This window comes from Sciurus vulgaris (assembly GCF_902686455.1).
Source record: "Sciurus vulgaris genome assembly, chromosome: 10".
Classification (NCBI taxonomy): Eukaryota; Metazoa; Chordata; class Mammalia; order Rodentia; family Sciuridae; genus Sciurus; species Sciurus vulgaris.
The window spans coordinates 135,173,345-135,189,262 of NC_136470.1; the positions used below are offsets into that span (position 1 = coordinate 135,173,345).

Consider the following 15,918-nt stretch of genomic DNA (forward strand, 5'->3'; position numbering starts at 1 on the left):
GTGGGCAGTTGGAAATGTTGTTCTAGAGCTCAGAATAAGATGAGTAAGATCTGGCTGAGGACAAACATTTGAAATTTATTTTATTTTATTTTATTTTTATTTTTTTGTGCATTAACAACTTTATTGAAGTATGTTTGATATACAAAGAAGTGACAAGTATTTAATGTATAAAACTTAATGAGTTTGGAGGTAAACATACACTTGTGAAACTGTTACCACAATCTATGCCATAAACATAACCACACCCCCAAAAGTTTATATGCATTCGGGAACAGAACATCACAAGCATAACTATTATAGGAGGGAGTTTGCCCCTTTTTTTTTTTTTTCTGGAATGGATTGAAGTTTATTTTATAAATAGAACTTCACATAGTAAAGAAAATAAAGTTCAAACAATAGCAAAGGACACGTGCTATTAGTTGCCTCTTGTGGTCTCCTGTCTGCCCTCCCCGGAAGCAGTTTGGTGTTTCTTTCCAGATATTTCTTATGCAGCCATATCAACACGTGCATTGTTCTGTAAAGCACACAACCAGGAGCAAACTGTAACCACTTTGTTGCTTTTCTTTTTTCCTTAACAAATACGTCTTTGATATCACTGCATATCAGTAAATCTAGGGCTGTTTGCATTTTGCTTTGCTTTGTTTTGTTTTGTTTTATGTGATCCTGGGCATTGAACCCAGTGTCCCTGGCATTTTAATGCTGATACTTACATCAGCTTTGTCCTGTCTTTTTTATTTTTTTTAAAAAAATTTTTAGGGGCTGGCGATATAGCTCAGTGGGTAGAGTGCTTGCTTTGCAAACATAAGGCCCTGGGTTCAATCCCCAGCACCGCAAAAAAAAAAAAAAAAAAATTTGGTTGTTGATGGACCTTTATTTTATTCATTCATTTATATGTGGTACTGAGAATCGAACCCAGTGCCTCACACATGCTAGGCAAGTACTCTACCACTGAGCCACAACCCCAGCCCGTTTTTAGTCATTTCAGTCTTAGACTCCATCTGGATGCTCTGACTGCTAGAGTCCAAGTGTACTGATTGACTCAGACTGACTGTTGAGAATTTTGAGCCCACTGTGAGTTGTTGCAGCAGTGAACCTGAACTCATCAGTTGGAACTCAGAGAGGGACATTCAGTCCCAATTTGAAAGAGTTAAATCATAGAACTTTAAAAAAAAAAGCTAACCATTTCACATATGTTCACTAATTTTATCAAGTTGGGATCAGATGATTGCTGAGCTAACCTCACTGTTAATATTACCGCGTTCTCTGGACCTCGTGATGCTCCAAGCCATGTGATGAGGCGGTACTGACAACCATGTGCGTTAAACTGGATCATGGGTTGTGGAGAAAGGAGGCAGCGGCTGGCTCCCTACTGAATGATACATAACCACTGAAATCAGTGGTTACTTTTTTTTTTTTTTGGGTGCTGGGGATTGAACCCAGGGCCTTATGCTTACAAGGCAAGCACTCTACCGACTGAGCTATCTCCCCAGCCCCAGTGGTTACTTTTAAACAGATTTAATATGCCCCCAAAATTAACATTATTAACAAAATACATAGTTGTAAAGTAGAGGTTCTTCAGCACTGGGGGCTTCGGGGTGTCTTTCTTCAGCAGCGTTAGCTTTTGTCCTCTGGGTTTTTAGGTCGACTACAGCAATACCTACAAGACCGTGAAAACGCAGAGCTGCATCCACCTGCTCAGCGAGGCGCATCTGCTAGTGAGGGCTGCCCTGATGGACACGGGCCAGCTGGAACCTGGAGAGAGAGCAGAGCTTTTAGAGGCCTTTAAAGAAAGCTGTGGGCACCTTGGAGACTGTTACAGCAGGTGGGTGACGCCTCTGCCACCCTGCTGCAGGAGCCCTCTTGCGTTGTGGGTGTGCTTGCCAGCTGCTGCATCTCTGCTGTTACCTGAGGAACTGGGGAAACGTGAGAGGAGGTGGTTCATTCACTCACTTATTTCACGAGCATTTATCGAGTACATGCTGTGTGCCAGGTTTAGAGATACAAAGGTGAATGTGCCCCACTTCTAGAATCAGAGTTTGCTAGACGAGCAAAAAATCTCAAGCTCACGAGTCTCCCACCACGTGAGGCGGAACATTGGAAAACTTTTCAGGCTTTGGGGGCCGTGGCTGGTGAGAACCCCTGAGACGTTCATTGCTTGCTTCCTGTCTGTGAAGGGAGAGGTGTCAGCAGGACAGGCCGTGGTTTCAATCGTAGTGGTCAGTGCTTTATCATGTCAGAAGGGGACCCTGGGGTGAAGAGTGACCCCTGTGAGTGACTTAAACTGACTTTGTCTACCTATAAAGACCATTATTTTTAGAGACAGACACATCATGAATATTAAAATTTATCTAATGAATTAATTTTTCTATATTATAAGCATGCAAAAAGAAACTGCATTAGTTAGAAAGACTTCGTAAAGTAAAACTTAGGAGTCTGTTCCAGTTACTAAGGGCATTTGTGATTGATGTCTTTGGAAGCGTGATCTGTATTGTTACTGACATGGTTAGACATACAGACTTAACACCCACAAACCTGCGGTGTTTCTTTCCTCCCCTTCAGGCTGGACACCCAGCATTCCCACCTGACCTTGCCGTACTATAAGATGTCTGGCTTGTCCATGGCTGAAGTCTTGGCACGTGTGGACTGGGCAGCAGAGAACGAACCACAGAAATATGAGAAGGGATTAATATTTTATATTAATCATTCACTTTATGAAAACCTGGATGAAGAATTAAGTGAAGTGAATATCGTTTTTTATTTAGTCGTAGCAAGTCATAGCAAGCTTTTTACTTTTCATTTTAGTCATTTGTTTTATATCAAGTAATTTAGAAGGCAAGCTCCTAACATTTCCTTCTTTATTTTTCTTTTCCTGAAAAAAAAAAAAAAAAAAGGCAGTGTACCTTTGTTCATGAATGGTCATAGAATGATGCTTGGAAAAGACCTTTCTCACATCTCCTCAGTGTCCCGAGAGGGAGATGTGGTGCTTGAGGACCTGCCAGGTGACAGCAGTCCTGTGGGGTGACAGTGTGGACCTGCCCTCCTTGACCAGTTCTTCCCATGCCCTGGCTGCCCCATTCTCCAAGGGTCCAAAGCTTCGCTTACAAAACTCTGATTCGTGACCTTAAAACATTATGAAGGGTTATTTTTTGCCTCTTGTTTGTTTTAAATATAGTTGGAAATTGTGATACCAAGGGTTTTGAAAGAGAGGACATTTTCTCATATAAATTACTGCACTGAGTATATTTTTAACTATGGTGTAGTCTTTTATTGCAGACTTTTAAGTGGAATTTAGTGAAACGTGTATTTTCTTCCTCTGAACTCCTGTTAAAATTAGAAACATTGGTCACAACTCTGGTGCATATTTCACTGCTTTCATTATCACTCAGCAAAGAGATCACTTCAGATCAGCTCAGGTCTCCCATGTACCTGAATCAATTCTTTTTAAATCAAAACATAGTACTATAATTTTATTTTTAACTACTATATTTGTATCTTGGCTTGGTGTATGTGTGTGTCTTCCAGCCCTTAGGAATTTTGAAGTTCTTACACACACACACGCACGTATGTGCACACACACACTGTATTTGCTGATTTCCTTGCTTTCTATTCACTGAATGGCCTTTTACTGTTTGTGCTCCTCAAAGGAATTAGCAGCAAAAGTAGTTCAGATGTTTCACGTGACTGAGCCGAAGCAACTGCCCCACGTACTCTGCAGTCCTTCCATGAAGAATGTGAATCCTTTAACTGCCTTGAGCTACCTGAGTAAGCTGGATACGTATGGATTTTCCTCAATCCTAGTGACCCTGACCAAAGCAGCAGTGGCTCTGAAAATGGGAGACCTTGCCACGTACGGAAGTGAAATGAAGAGCCATTCAGAGGTACAGAGCCCTGCCTGGCGTCGGGAGCAGGTGGGAGAGGAGGCGGTGGTCCTGAGGTGTTTTGCTCTCTTTGGCTTCTTTCTAGCTCATATTTCCTTAGTCGTAATGGAAAACAGGCTTAATATTAGAAGAGAAAGTGCCACTTTGGATGTGGCATGTTTCACTAAATGAAAAAAAAAATTAGGCTGATGAATGGCAGCAGGGGATCTGCAGAGAGCTTTCAGCTTAACACACCAGAGCACTGTGCGTGGCCCCGAAGACCACAGAGGCTCTGCCTAGGACCGCAGTGGGATCTGGTGTGGGAGGCAGGGCGTGTTCGCTGAGAACAGCAGGGGGTGTGTACCTAAGTACAGCAAGGGGCCAGCAACAATGACCCTAGGAGTTAGTGGATCAGAGGCCTCCCCTAGGGAAAGCGATGGTTTTGGTGCCCTTGGAAAAGAGGTCATTTGGGGACTCGAGCCAAAAATGTTAATCATTTAAGGAAGAAAATTAGAGATAGTGTCATATTGTAGGCCCCTTGCAGTGTTCTTAATTCTTAAAGTAGTACCGTGAAGTTGATGCCATTAGACTGTCACGCAGCTGAGACGGAGCACTTCAGCCCCTCATTCGTGAGCACGTGTGGGTGGCGGCAGAGTGAGCCATGGCCCACGGCTGGTCTCAGAACCTGTGCTCCCAGGCTGCTGCTCTCGTTGCCTGACTACATTCAGATGCCCACAGTACGATTGGTCTCTAACATGAAAAGAGTTGGTTCGTTGAGGTGAGGGGAAAGAACAGCATTAGGACATCTGCTTTGAAGACAGGACTTCTAAGAAAATACATTTCTCCCCATCATTTTGAAAAAACTTAAGATTATTTTTTCAAATTAAGTAGGTCTAAATATAAAGCTCTACAAATTTTAACTATCTTGATCTTAAACACTAATAGCTTCTATCAGACAGTTGATGATGTCCGTCTTGAGATATGAACTAGTCTTTGTAGTTATGAAAAAACTGTGACCCAAGTCAATTCTGAATAGCTCAGCCCTGACTCCTGAGTGCACTCAGGCGTATCTGGAGGAGGCACCACCTGAACGAAGGGCACGCTTCATTCTTAAATTCCTTTTTCTTCTGAAGATGAAGTTGGTGTGTGGCTTCATTCTGGAACCTCGGCTGCTCATTCAACAGAGGAAGGGACAGATGGTTCCAACGGAGCTAGCAGGGCACCTGAAGGACACTCAACCTGGATTGCTCGTGGCGGCAGTCCTGGGCTTGCAGAAGAACAACAAAATCGGAATTGAAGAAGCAGACTCTTTCTTTAAGGTTTGTCACATTACAAATGTAATGTTTCTGATGGCTTGATAAAAATTGGCAGAAAAGGGGAAGCAGAATAAGAGAAGTGAGTTTTTCATTTGTTAATTGAAAAAGCAAATATAATCAGTTTATAATGTGAAAGTGCAAATTAAAAGAATAATTCTGGAGAAATTCCATTCTTGCAACCTAGAACCTGTTTCTTATTAAAAATGTCTAAATATTCTTTTGCTGTGGTGCTAAAGCTGATTGTAAGGTGTTAATTGCATGGCCCACAGGAGGTGTGATAGCCCGGGAGGTGTGGTAGCCGGGGGTAGCTTGGTCAGTGTGGTAATCATCTAGAGCATGGCTTGTTTCCCTGCTTTCAAGGTGCTCTGTGGTCAGGATGAAGATAAGATTCCTCAGCTCTTGGTGGACTTTTGGGAAGCTCAGTTAGTGGCCTGTCTCCCAGATGTGGTACTTCAGGAGCTCTGTTTCAAGCTCACATCACAGTATATCTGGAGATTATCTAAGAGGCAGCCTCCCGACACCACCCCATTGCAAACATCAGAGGATCTGGTAAGATAATGGCATAGTACCTTGAATTAGACTCAGCTTGCACATTACAACAGTCTGCCTGCTTATTTTTAGTGACTCAGAATGGAACCCAGTGTTCTATTCCCAGATATCTTATTTAAGCTGGAGTTAAAAGTACACTTAAACCTTGTCTTTGACTGATGCTGCCTGTGTTTTAAATAGTTTTACACTTCAGCGAATGTCCCTGCTGCTCCTGTGTCAGATACTGGCAGTGAAGTCTCAGTAGTCAGAGCATGTGGGGTGGACCTGCCCAGGAAGCACCGCACCTGAGCCTCCTTGGCAGGGGTCATCAGTGAACCACAGAATAGAGAGAAGGGACCACTGGGGCTTCAGAAGGCCTGCTGGGAGGCTGCCTGGCTGGGTGTTCTGCCCGGCACAGTACAGGCCTGTGGCATTCCAGGCCATCCCAACAGCTCCTGCTCTCCTGGCTCCCGCCCTTCCAGCTCCTTTGCCTCTCCTGGATGCCATGGCTACTGTGGGTTCACCAAATAGAAGTCACTAGCTTCCTGAATAAGGGGACCTCCATGCAAATTGTCTTGATAACTTATGGATGGTATTTTGCCTCTCAAATAAAATAGATAAATAAAATTATTTCCAAGTTTCCTGTTAACTCTTTTTCCATATAATTAGCTTGAAGTAATATTGATTGTCCCCCCCTCCCCATGGTAGCTCCTTGGAATATTTTAAAGTTTTAAAGTTAAGGAAATATTTAGGTACAGATTATTCATAATAGAATAATCAGTAGGCTAAAACTCCTTTAGGGGAAGGCATTCTGAAGGTTTCCTGTTCCTAGGCCAGTGTGTACCTGATGCTGTGATGTGGCAGAGGATTAACGATCACTTACTTTTTGTGAATGGATGAAGAAAGGTTTTCCTTGTCATTAGGTTTTTTAAAAAATATTTTTTTGTTGTAGATGGACACAATACCTTTATTTTATTTATTTATTTATTTTTATGTGGCACTGAGGCTTGAATCCAGGGTCTCACACATGCTAGGCAAGCTCTCTACCCACTGAGCCACAACCCCAGCCCTGTCACTAGGTTTTATGGTAAATTTCTTTTCTGTTTTAGATAAATGCCTGCAGTCACTTTGGATTAATCTACCCGTGGGTTCATATCTTGGTATCTTCTGATTCCTTAGCTGATAAAAATTACAAAGAAGACCTTTCAAAATTACAGGTAAGTTAAAATGCCTCTTTTCCTTTAGAATACCCATACAACAGTACAGTGTAGGATTTAAATTTGGTGACATGTCAAGTGTCCTGGTAATCTACAGATCTGCAGTTGGCACACTCAGTGTCTTTGACTGGACTTCCGCCTCTGGCTGGAACTGCGATGGGTGGGCAGCCTAAGTGACCACCACTGTCATCTCCAGGATATGCTTGAAAACACTGTGAAGTGCAAGTGTAGCAGGCGTACAGTGGTGTTTTTATTGATGTAATCTGTGTTTTAGTGTGACTTACACAATTTAGATTGCTCACCCGCCAGACACCACCATTGATCTCATAAAGAACAACTCAAGGTAACTAGTTTATCTGGCTAGTCAAAAACTAGCACCTTGGTTAGACTCTTGAGATCATCCCATGAGAATTCTGGCCCTGAGAGCATTTCCATTGGAAATGAGATTTAAAGTCTACGTTTGACGTGGTGGATCAGGCTCGGCTACCTTGTTTATGATTTTATTTAGCAGAGCTCAGTGGCCCAAGGACTGATTGTAATTCCCACATTTGTTTTGTTTGGTCTGTTCAATGTAACTTGCCCTCATAGGAAAATTAAGAATGCATTTTAATAATTTGGAGTTTTAAACCACTCTTGAAAAATTGGGCAGAACTGGCAACCCACTCCTCACTCCTGAGGCTGAGGGTTAGAGCCTGCTAGTAGCCGGTCCCTGGGCATTGCTTCTTTTGTTCTGTCTGCAGACTCCTCTCCATGTCTTCTGCCCAGGGTCTGAGTGTCTTGTGTCTATTTTCCTTGTACCGAGATTCCTTTATGTGTTTTCATTCTCTGGCCAGCCCCTTTCTGCTTTTAGTTTGTAATCCCTGATTTAAGCTTCGGAAACTGGTGTAAATGTGGTTATTGATGCTACAACCAAATGTCAAATTGAGGATAGGGGTTGGGGAAGGAAGCTCAAGAGACCGTATTGCTTACACTCAGTCTCCAAATAGAGCTGTGTTGTCCGCAGAGGTGGAGTACATTCCTTAAAGATCATTGGAGAAGAGTCTTGTCTCTTACCAGAGGCTTCTTAGCCTCAGATTTTGTTCATCACAAGAACATGGACTGTAAATGTGGTGAACAGCACTGGGCTTGCCCTCCCAGAATATGCACAGTAACAATATAAAGTTGTAATAAAATGCTAGGTAATCAAGGATCAAATATAGAAATATATCCATTTTCTTCCATGTTGGGAGATCCTATGAGTGAGTGATTATCAATTTACTTCATCTTTGCCATTTTATTGTCAGGAAATTATTCAGATGAATTATTTATTAAACCTTCAGAAAAAAAGATACCAACCTTATTTTCCTGGTCATTCTTTGGTAGATATTTGGAATAAAATAATCATGCTAACTGTGAACAGGTAGTTCATATTCCATATTCTTTCATAACTCTGAGAAGATGCTGTAGTAAAAAAAGATACAGGGAGGAGAAATCAAGACATGACTGTTTCTCTAACAGAAGGGGAAAATGAAGATTATTTTGGTGGTACAATAAAAAATACTACGTGTACACTTTAAAATACTGCTAACGTTGCTTAATAGTAATGTACTAGTAAAGTTCTCAATACTGAAATGCCTGCTCTGTCATTCAGCTTGTGGCAAATGGTATTGATTCAAATGATCAACTTCTAAATCACTTTAGCTTTTTAGCATTGAATTTTATTTTGATGTTATATTGAATTTTAAGTTTTATTTAACTTTATATTAAAATTTATTAATATAAATTTATTAAATTGTTAAATGAGAACAGAAAGTGGACTTTGTCCTCCCAAAGCTGATGTGTGTTTAAGTGTAGTGCCGGGCAGAGGTACTTCTGTACTGCATGTACCTGTGTAGGTTTTACAAAGCTGATCATGCTCTGGCATCATCTTGAAATACGATTTTCTTACTTATCATCTTATCATGAGCACTTTGTCCTTAACTAGCCTTTGAAAACTTCATTGTGATGACTATATAATGTTTGAACACATGAATGTACCATAATCGACTTAACAGCCCTTCTTGTTGAACATTTGGATTTCTGATTTTTCAGTTTTGAGAGTACTCCTGTGCTGAACAACTCTATGTTCATTATTTCCTTAGGATAGAGTCCTAGAAAATGCTCAGTTTTAATTTGCAGTTCATTCAAAGCAAATAAAATTATTTTACTTTAAAAGTGATTATTTTCTTTTAAACAAATCTTTATTTCTTTAAACCGGAGGTGGATACAAAATTACTTAACTTGGGTCCACTGAGATTTATTAACTGAGCACTGGATTCATGTGCTCTAAAATCACATTCTTCTTCTTCTGGCAAGTGAGGTTTAGTCCTTTTATTGTTTTAAGAAGAGTTTGTGCTGTGTGCATGTTTCAGTTGTCTGGATGCCTCGCTCCATAACATTTTACTTTTCTGTTCCTAGTCTCTTATCTGTGGTCCTTCATTCGACATAGCGTCCATCATTCCGTTCCTGGAGCCACTCTCGGAAGACACTGCCACTGGCCTCAGTGTCCACATTCTGTGCCGTACTCGCTTGAGGGAGTATGAGCAGTGCCTGGACATGCTGCTCGAGAGGTGCCCGCAGGCGGTCATTCCGTACGCGAATCACGAGCTGAGAGAGGAGAACCGGGTATGCTTTTGGATTCCGTTCTCAGGCTTGATGGTGGGAGTGACAGTTGATAAACTGGGTGCCGCATCTGCATAGCAGGGATGTTGGTGATAGCCTGACTTCACAGGGCCGCATGAGTCCAGCGAACATGCGTGTTTAGTGGCGTGTGTTGGATACTGTGAGACACTGTTAAAATGTGTGATGATGATGTGTCTCATCCTTGAAAATCTCTCATTGGGAGATGAAATAGGTGATTGCTTGAAGAATTGGGAAACATAATGCATAATGGGAAACATTTTCTGTGCAATTAAGTCTTATGTTTAGAAATTAGAAGGGTTTCAGACTTTAATGTACTTTTTCTTCTTTCCTTCCTTCTTGCCACCTAAGATGTAGTAACAGGACACGCTTATGTTTCTTCGGGGAAGCAGCCATGTGCATAGGTACATTTCCAGTTTCAGAACTCTTGTTTTAGTGGAGGCAGAAGACGGGCTGTGGATAATAACTTCTCTTATCACAAAACTGAGTTCCTTAACCAAATGACATAATTGTGCCCCGTGCTTTCCTGCACAATCTTGCTCACCTTGGAAAGCGAAGTGTAAGATATGTCAAACTAAAATATATTCATTTTTTTCTAAGCTAGACTCTGTGGTGGAAAAAACTGCTGCCTGAGCTTTGTCAGAGAATAAGGTGTGGTGGAGAGAAGTACCAACTTTACCTGTCGCCGCTGAAAGGTCAGATTCCTCTTTTACTTGATTATAAACTGTAATTTCAATTTTAAATTTGCTGGAGTCATGCTTTCTCTAAGTTTCTCATGGGCTTTTTCAAGTGGCATGAAGAAGGCTTGCAGAATCATTTGAAGAGCTTATTTTTAGCAGCTGTATACCCCTTATCACATTTGATATTCATTTATCTTTTACTTTTTAAAATATTTTTTTAGTTGTTGGTGGACCTTTATTGACACGTGGTGGTGCTGAAACTTGAACCCAGAGCCTCACACATGCCAGGCAAGCGCCCTGCCCTGTGCCACATCCCCAGTTCCTTATTTATCTTTTCTACTCACAGCGCTGGTATTCTTCTAAGTTCATCTTTTCAGATGTTCAACAAATTATTGCAGTTACAGAAATTCACAACTTCAGTATAGCCACGAGGACAATCATGTCTTTTATTAATGATCTGAGTGTCTAATTTACTTCACATAGAAAGTTAGGATTAACAAACACAATTGTAAGTACCAAAGAAGGATGAATTCTTCAAGGGTTTGAAAGTTGAATGTCTAAATCATACAGTGTTTTACAGCATAGGTTGTTATTTGAAGTTTTGTCATTCAGTCATTTAGCAGTCTTAACTGATGTATCATTTTCATTTTCTACACTGTGGTGTGTTAATATTACTCATTAGTTGTTGCCTGGCTACAGAAGGCATGGTTATGTTGATTGTGATGCACTCAGAATATTAGAAATCGACAGTACTAGGATTATATTTTTCATCTGAGGCAGTAGATTTTTAAAACATCAGGCAGACCCAGTGGACATGGGACGTTGTTTCTCCAAAGAGCCCACTTAAAGGGGCACGTTTGCGATTGGGAAAGGAGAAGGTGACTTCCCACGGACTCTTTGCTCTCCTCATCCTCCTGAATGCCTCAGTCTTTAGAAGATGGAAATGGCAGGTGTCTGATCGCTTTGCCCCACTTGCATCAAAAATGAATCACAATTAACCCCTGATAGTTCTGTGTTGGTGGGCCACCTTCCATTGCAGACGCCCCCATCCTCACACCCCAGCAACACTGTTATCTATCGAGCCTCCTTCTGGGTCACATCCACATGCTTTCTTCCCTACCTCACCCATAATCATTCCTCCAGCGTGTGCGCATGTGTGCGTGTGTGTGTGTGTGTGTGTGTGTGTGTATGCGTGTGCGTGTGCGCGCGCGCATGTGTGTGTGGGGGCGGGGGGCTAATGGGCTGGGCGTAAGGTGTGGTTCACCACTGTCAGGCTGCAGTGCCACACACAGAGCTGGCACTGTTCGATCTGTGCTCCACGGTGCAGTCGCTCAGCAGCAATGGGCTCCCGCTGGAGACATTCTGTAGCTATTGACTGATTGGAAGTGAGACATCTGAAGAACTTCCATTCCATTTCTTAGAGGTGTTCCTGTTGGCAGTTATGCACACTAAAAAAGAGCCCAGGTTTTGAGTCTGAAGAAATAGAACTGAGTTCCAGGTGTGCCACTTAGTGAGTGACCCAGAGAAAGCCAGTTTTTTAATATCCCTGGACTAATGAGAAGTTCAAGAGTCACTCTAAAGTGAAATGTTGGGCAAAACTGCAAGGGAGTGAGCTTGGAGATGAGGGATGGGCTCATGTAGGGTGTGTAGGAGCTTGGATTTTCTCTTCCTGCAGCATCTCCAACCTTGGCGTTTTGGGGGTTGGAACATAGTGTGAGCTCCCGTGTGCATGTTAGGATCCTAAACAGCATCTCTGCCTCTGCCTGCTGGATGCCAGTGGCACTGCCCCACTTACCACACCACAAACTAAAAACACATTACCGATGAGGAAACCGGGACTTGAAGGATTAAATGACTCCCTCTAAGTCACTCGGCAAGGGAGCAGGTTGAAATCTGGATTCCTTCCTGGACCAGTGGTTCCAGAGCTCGGGATCTTCCTACTGCCACTGCAGTCGTGACTTCTCAGCAACAAGGGCAGGAGGCTCCTCTGTGTGAGGGATGGTTAAGATTGCTGAATGTGGGCAGATGCCTCTGAGCCGGTTTTACATAGAGCAAGCCGTGGGCATGCGAGGACTCCTGGAAGTGGCCCTGACGTGTGCTTGGAGCCATGAGACCAGAGGTGTTTATTGGGAACACTGCTCCTAAGCTTCACCCTTCTCTCTAGAAGAGGGAAGTACACATCTGTTAAGAAGCAATAGAATCAAGAAGTGCACATTTACCTTTACAGATACACTCGATGCATCCCTCAGCGTCGGACACATTCACTGGAGCACCTTGGCAGTTTAGAAAAAAGGCACATAGATGGTTGTGAAGGCAGATTTGTACTTATTAATAATGTCAAAATCTCATAATAGAGAGGAACTGATACAGGACCGTGTCATCCAACAGTTAATGGTGTTTTCTTGCCTGGCAAACATCCGATGTATATTCCCTGCAGGGTAGTGCTAACATTAGGCAGTGTCCGGGTGGTTGTTACATTTCTCTTTAGAGACCAGTAGAAATTTATTTTTGAAAAATAACCTAGTAATCCAGCAATGAAAGAGGAACTCTAGCTCTCATGAGGCTGATACAAAGTCAACTTCAGAGGCGTCTGGAAAGGATAAGTTAGAGGTTGTTAAAACCACACAGTCATTTGTGGCCGTAGGAGACTGTTTTCTTTGTAGTTGTAACATTTTTGTCTCCTGGACCAGCTTCTGATTAACCAAATGAGGGATCGAGAGAATTAGATCAAAGATGGGCTTTTGGGTCTAACAGATTTTCTTTCCCACAAACAGAGGCACTGTCCGTTGTCGCTGTGGAACTGGAACTCAGGGATTTCTTGAACGTCCTCCCGGAAGATGGCACGGCTGCGTTCTTCTTGCCCTATCTTCTTTACTGCAGTCGCAAAAAATCATTGACTTGAAGTATCTTGAAAGTAGCACGTGAAGCTGCATTTTAAGAATTCATTGCCAGTGCAGATACAAGCAAAGGGCTTTTTGGGTTTTTTTGCATTTTTTGTATATCTCAGATTCTTTCAGGATGCTTACCGTACCATGCAGTGGGTAACCACTGGTTTCTAGATTTAGAAACTGAATCCTTTTAATTGTCCAGAATGTAAAAGAGCTTCAGGATATAAGAATTCTTTAAGGAAGCCATGCATTTAAAGGTGATACTGATTTTTATTCCAGAGAACACCACCAATTTCTTATTTTTGGAGGCATGACAATCTTTTTCCATCCCAGGAACACCCAAGGAAACATTTTGCAAGTTTGTTTGAATGTTACTTTAGTGTGCCAGAATTTTTATCTTCTGAATTTTTCCAGATTTCTGTATTGAATTACTTTCCAAAAATAATATTATTCTCTTGAAAATGATGTAAATGTTTTGCCACAGTTAAAAGATTTCAGACTTTCTTTTCTTTTCATTTTTCTTTTTGGACTGGGGATTGAACCCAAGGGTGCTCTACACTGAGCCACATCCCCAGCCCTATTTTGTATTTTATTTAGAGACAGGGTCTCACTGAATTGCTTAGGGCCTTGCTAAGTTGCTGAGGCTGACTTTGAACCAGCAATCCTCCTGTCTCAGCCTCCTGAGCCTCTGGGATTATAGACATGTGCCACTGCACCCGGCTGCTCATCCAACTTTATATTGTTACTTTTAAAACCCTTGCTTTTTTTTCCTGCATGGGTTGAGGTAGACGTTCACAAAGTTCACTTCCTGTCTGGCTGTTGGCATGAGTTGTTGAATGCATGTTTCCCAGCCCAAGCCCCGTGTCCATTTCCTGTTGATGTACACTATTGCTCTTGCACATGGAGCATTTGTGACAATAAAGCACTGCATCATGATGGTCACGACTGTCTTCTTTTTTAACCTCTTGTTAGGGAGTTTTGAGTCCAAGGTCAGCTCACAGAGTGTCCACTGAATCCAGCTGGGGCTGCACAGGAGTCCCGCTTGCCCACTGTCTGGCACAGCACCTTCTGAAGCTTTCCTCCTGGTGGCAGGGTCTTGATGTATTTATTACCTTCATTTTGTTTTTACCTGGATTCGACATAGGCAATGTTTCTCGACTTCACCGATTCCAGGTAATATCCCTTGACTGTCTTTTTAAGGGTTCAACAGAACTCAGATTGGCATCTTTTTATTTTTCTTTCTTCCTCCGCAGCTTGCACCTGCATGCCCACTGACTCATTAGAAATGATGTCAGCATCCGTGGGAAGGTGCTGGTTGGGAACCTACCTGTCTGACCCTTCACAGTGAACCTTGGGGGACCACCGTGCCAGCTCTCTGGTCATAGATTTTGTATGTCTTAATGGCCTGTGGATCTTTCCATCTGCAGCAGGCAACATGGTTTCCCCGACAGATGCACAGGATTTTTTGTTTTCAGTCTTTTATTAATGTTTACAGTCACTCCAAAGTAATGTTCTATTCAACATGTTCACATACATTGTTATGAATCTTTGGTTTTTGTTTTTCCACTTATCACCAAATTTTTTCATTCAGCCAGACTTGGTTTCTATAGAAAAAGAAGTTTTAAGACCATTATTTAAAATAGTATATTTTATATGATTAAAAAATTAGTAGATGGTGCTTTAAATGTATTCTAATTTTAAAGTGATAGTTGCTTAATCATTCCTAATTCATTTATATTTTTCTACTTTTCATGTTTAGAAATCTCTCCAGTAATGCTTTAATTAAAGAAAACTCACTTTGCTTCCTACAAGATCCTTATTAATAGGGGCAGATAGTAAACTTGACAGTGGCAAAACCTGGCAGATACCACCCTGACCAGTCATTCACAGGTAACTAGCCTGTGAGTGACAAATCAATATCTGTGCCTCCTGATGGGGGACCTGGCTTCTGTAGCAGCATCACCAGAGATACACAACACAAGCACCAGGGGGCGCCAGACAGACGGAAACTGAAGGGTGGTCACGCAGACTGCCCTCTGGTCTTCCAGAACATCAAGATCGTGAAAGACAAGGACAGAGGGGCTGCTGGAGAGTAAGAAGGTGTCTGGGGGCATCAGTGAAGTGGCAGCAGTGCGGGGCATGAGCGGAGTTTCCTGTTCTGTAAAGAACATGGTGAGGATGACAGTAAAGCTGTGTGAAGCATTCACATTCGGGGGCCGGGATAAAGGGCATTTGGGAATTCCTTGTCCTACTCCTACAGATTTTCTGTATGTCTGAAATTATGTCCGAAGAAAGTTTACAAAATTTTGTGTCATTTAGTTAATATGTTAGTCAGTCACCAAGCACAATATTGGATTAGATTTGGGTACTTGGCTAGAAATACAAATATCCAGTTTCTGTGTATAGGGGATTTCAAACCAAGTAAGCTTTTCCCTGATGACTGCATCTGAAAGGTTATCTGTCATGTAAAAGTCACAGTGTAAGAAAAGTACCTTATACATCTGTCACAGGAGGTCCCTATGTGCTACTCGGGGTTGGGGGTGGACTACATTAACTCTTGAGGACAGACACCTCTCTCCCTAATGACTTTTCCTTTGTGGAGACAGCTGTCTCCAGGAGCATAACATCACGGTGGGATCATTCTTTCGTGTGGTTTACAGGCAAGCAAGTGTTCTTTAAAGACTATAAATTTTTTTTTTTTTTTCTCAGCCTTTTTAACTTTTTGCTTTGATTAGGTTACTGGCATTAAACCCACTGGTTTATTTGTCTTGTCA

General features: G+C 42.1%; 2 protein-coding genes across 5 annotated transcripts in view; one reads left to right on the forward strand and one right to left on the reverse strand.

Annotated features, from left to right (window-relative positions):
- Window positions 1-14,084, forward strand: part of HPS3 (HPS3 biogenesis of lysosomal organelles complex 2 subunit 1) — a 34,573-nt gene extending 20,489 nt beyond the window's left edge. For both annotated transcript variants that reach the window (XM_079100504.1, XM_079100505.1), the window contains exons 9-17: window positions 1,641-1,822; window positions 2,560-2,740; window positions 3,645-3,878; window positions 4,991-5,176; window positions 5,534-5,722; window positions 6,811-6,918; window positions 9,355-9,561; window positions 10,181-10,271; window positions 13,031-14,084. In XM_079100504.1, the coding sequence (XP_078956630.1) occupies window positions 1,641-1,822; window positions 2,560-2,740; window positions 3,645-3,878; window positions 4,991-5,176; window positions 5,534-5,722; window positions 6,811-6,918; window positions 9,355-9,561; window positions 10,181-10,271; window positions 13,031-13,158 (1,506 nt within the window). In that variant the 3' untranslated portion in view covers window positions 13,159-14,084. The remainder of the gene's footprint in view (window positions 1-1,640; window positions 1,823-2,559; window positions 2,741-3,644; window positions 3,879-4,990; window positions 5,177-5,533; window positions 5,723-6,810; window positions 6,919-9,354; window positions 9,562-10,180; window positions 10,272-13,030) is intronic.
- CP (ceruloplasmin) overlaps window positions 336-15,918 on the reverse strand; it is a 52,212-nt gene continuing 36,629 nt past the window's right edge. The window contains exons 19-20 of one of the 3 annotated variants that reach the window (XM_079100494.1): window positions 8,254-8,358; window positions 336-1,752 (exon numbers count right to left, since the gene is read on the reverse strand). In XM_079100494.1, coding sequence (XP_078956620.1) covers window positions 8,267-8,358 — 92 coding nt within the window. In that variant the 3' untranslated portion in view covers window positions 336-1,752; window positions 8,254-8,266. Of the gene's footprint in view, window positions 1,753-5,075; window positions 5,211-8,253; window positions 8,359-14,637; window positions 14,749-15,918 lie in introns of those variants that run through there. The other 2 variants (XM_079100493.1, XM_079100496.1) reach the window with 2 other exon arrangements.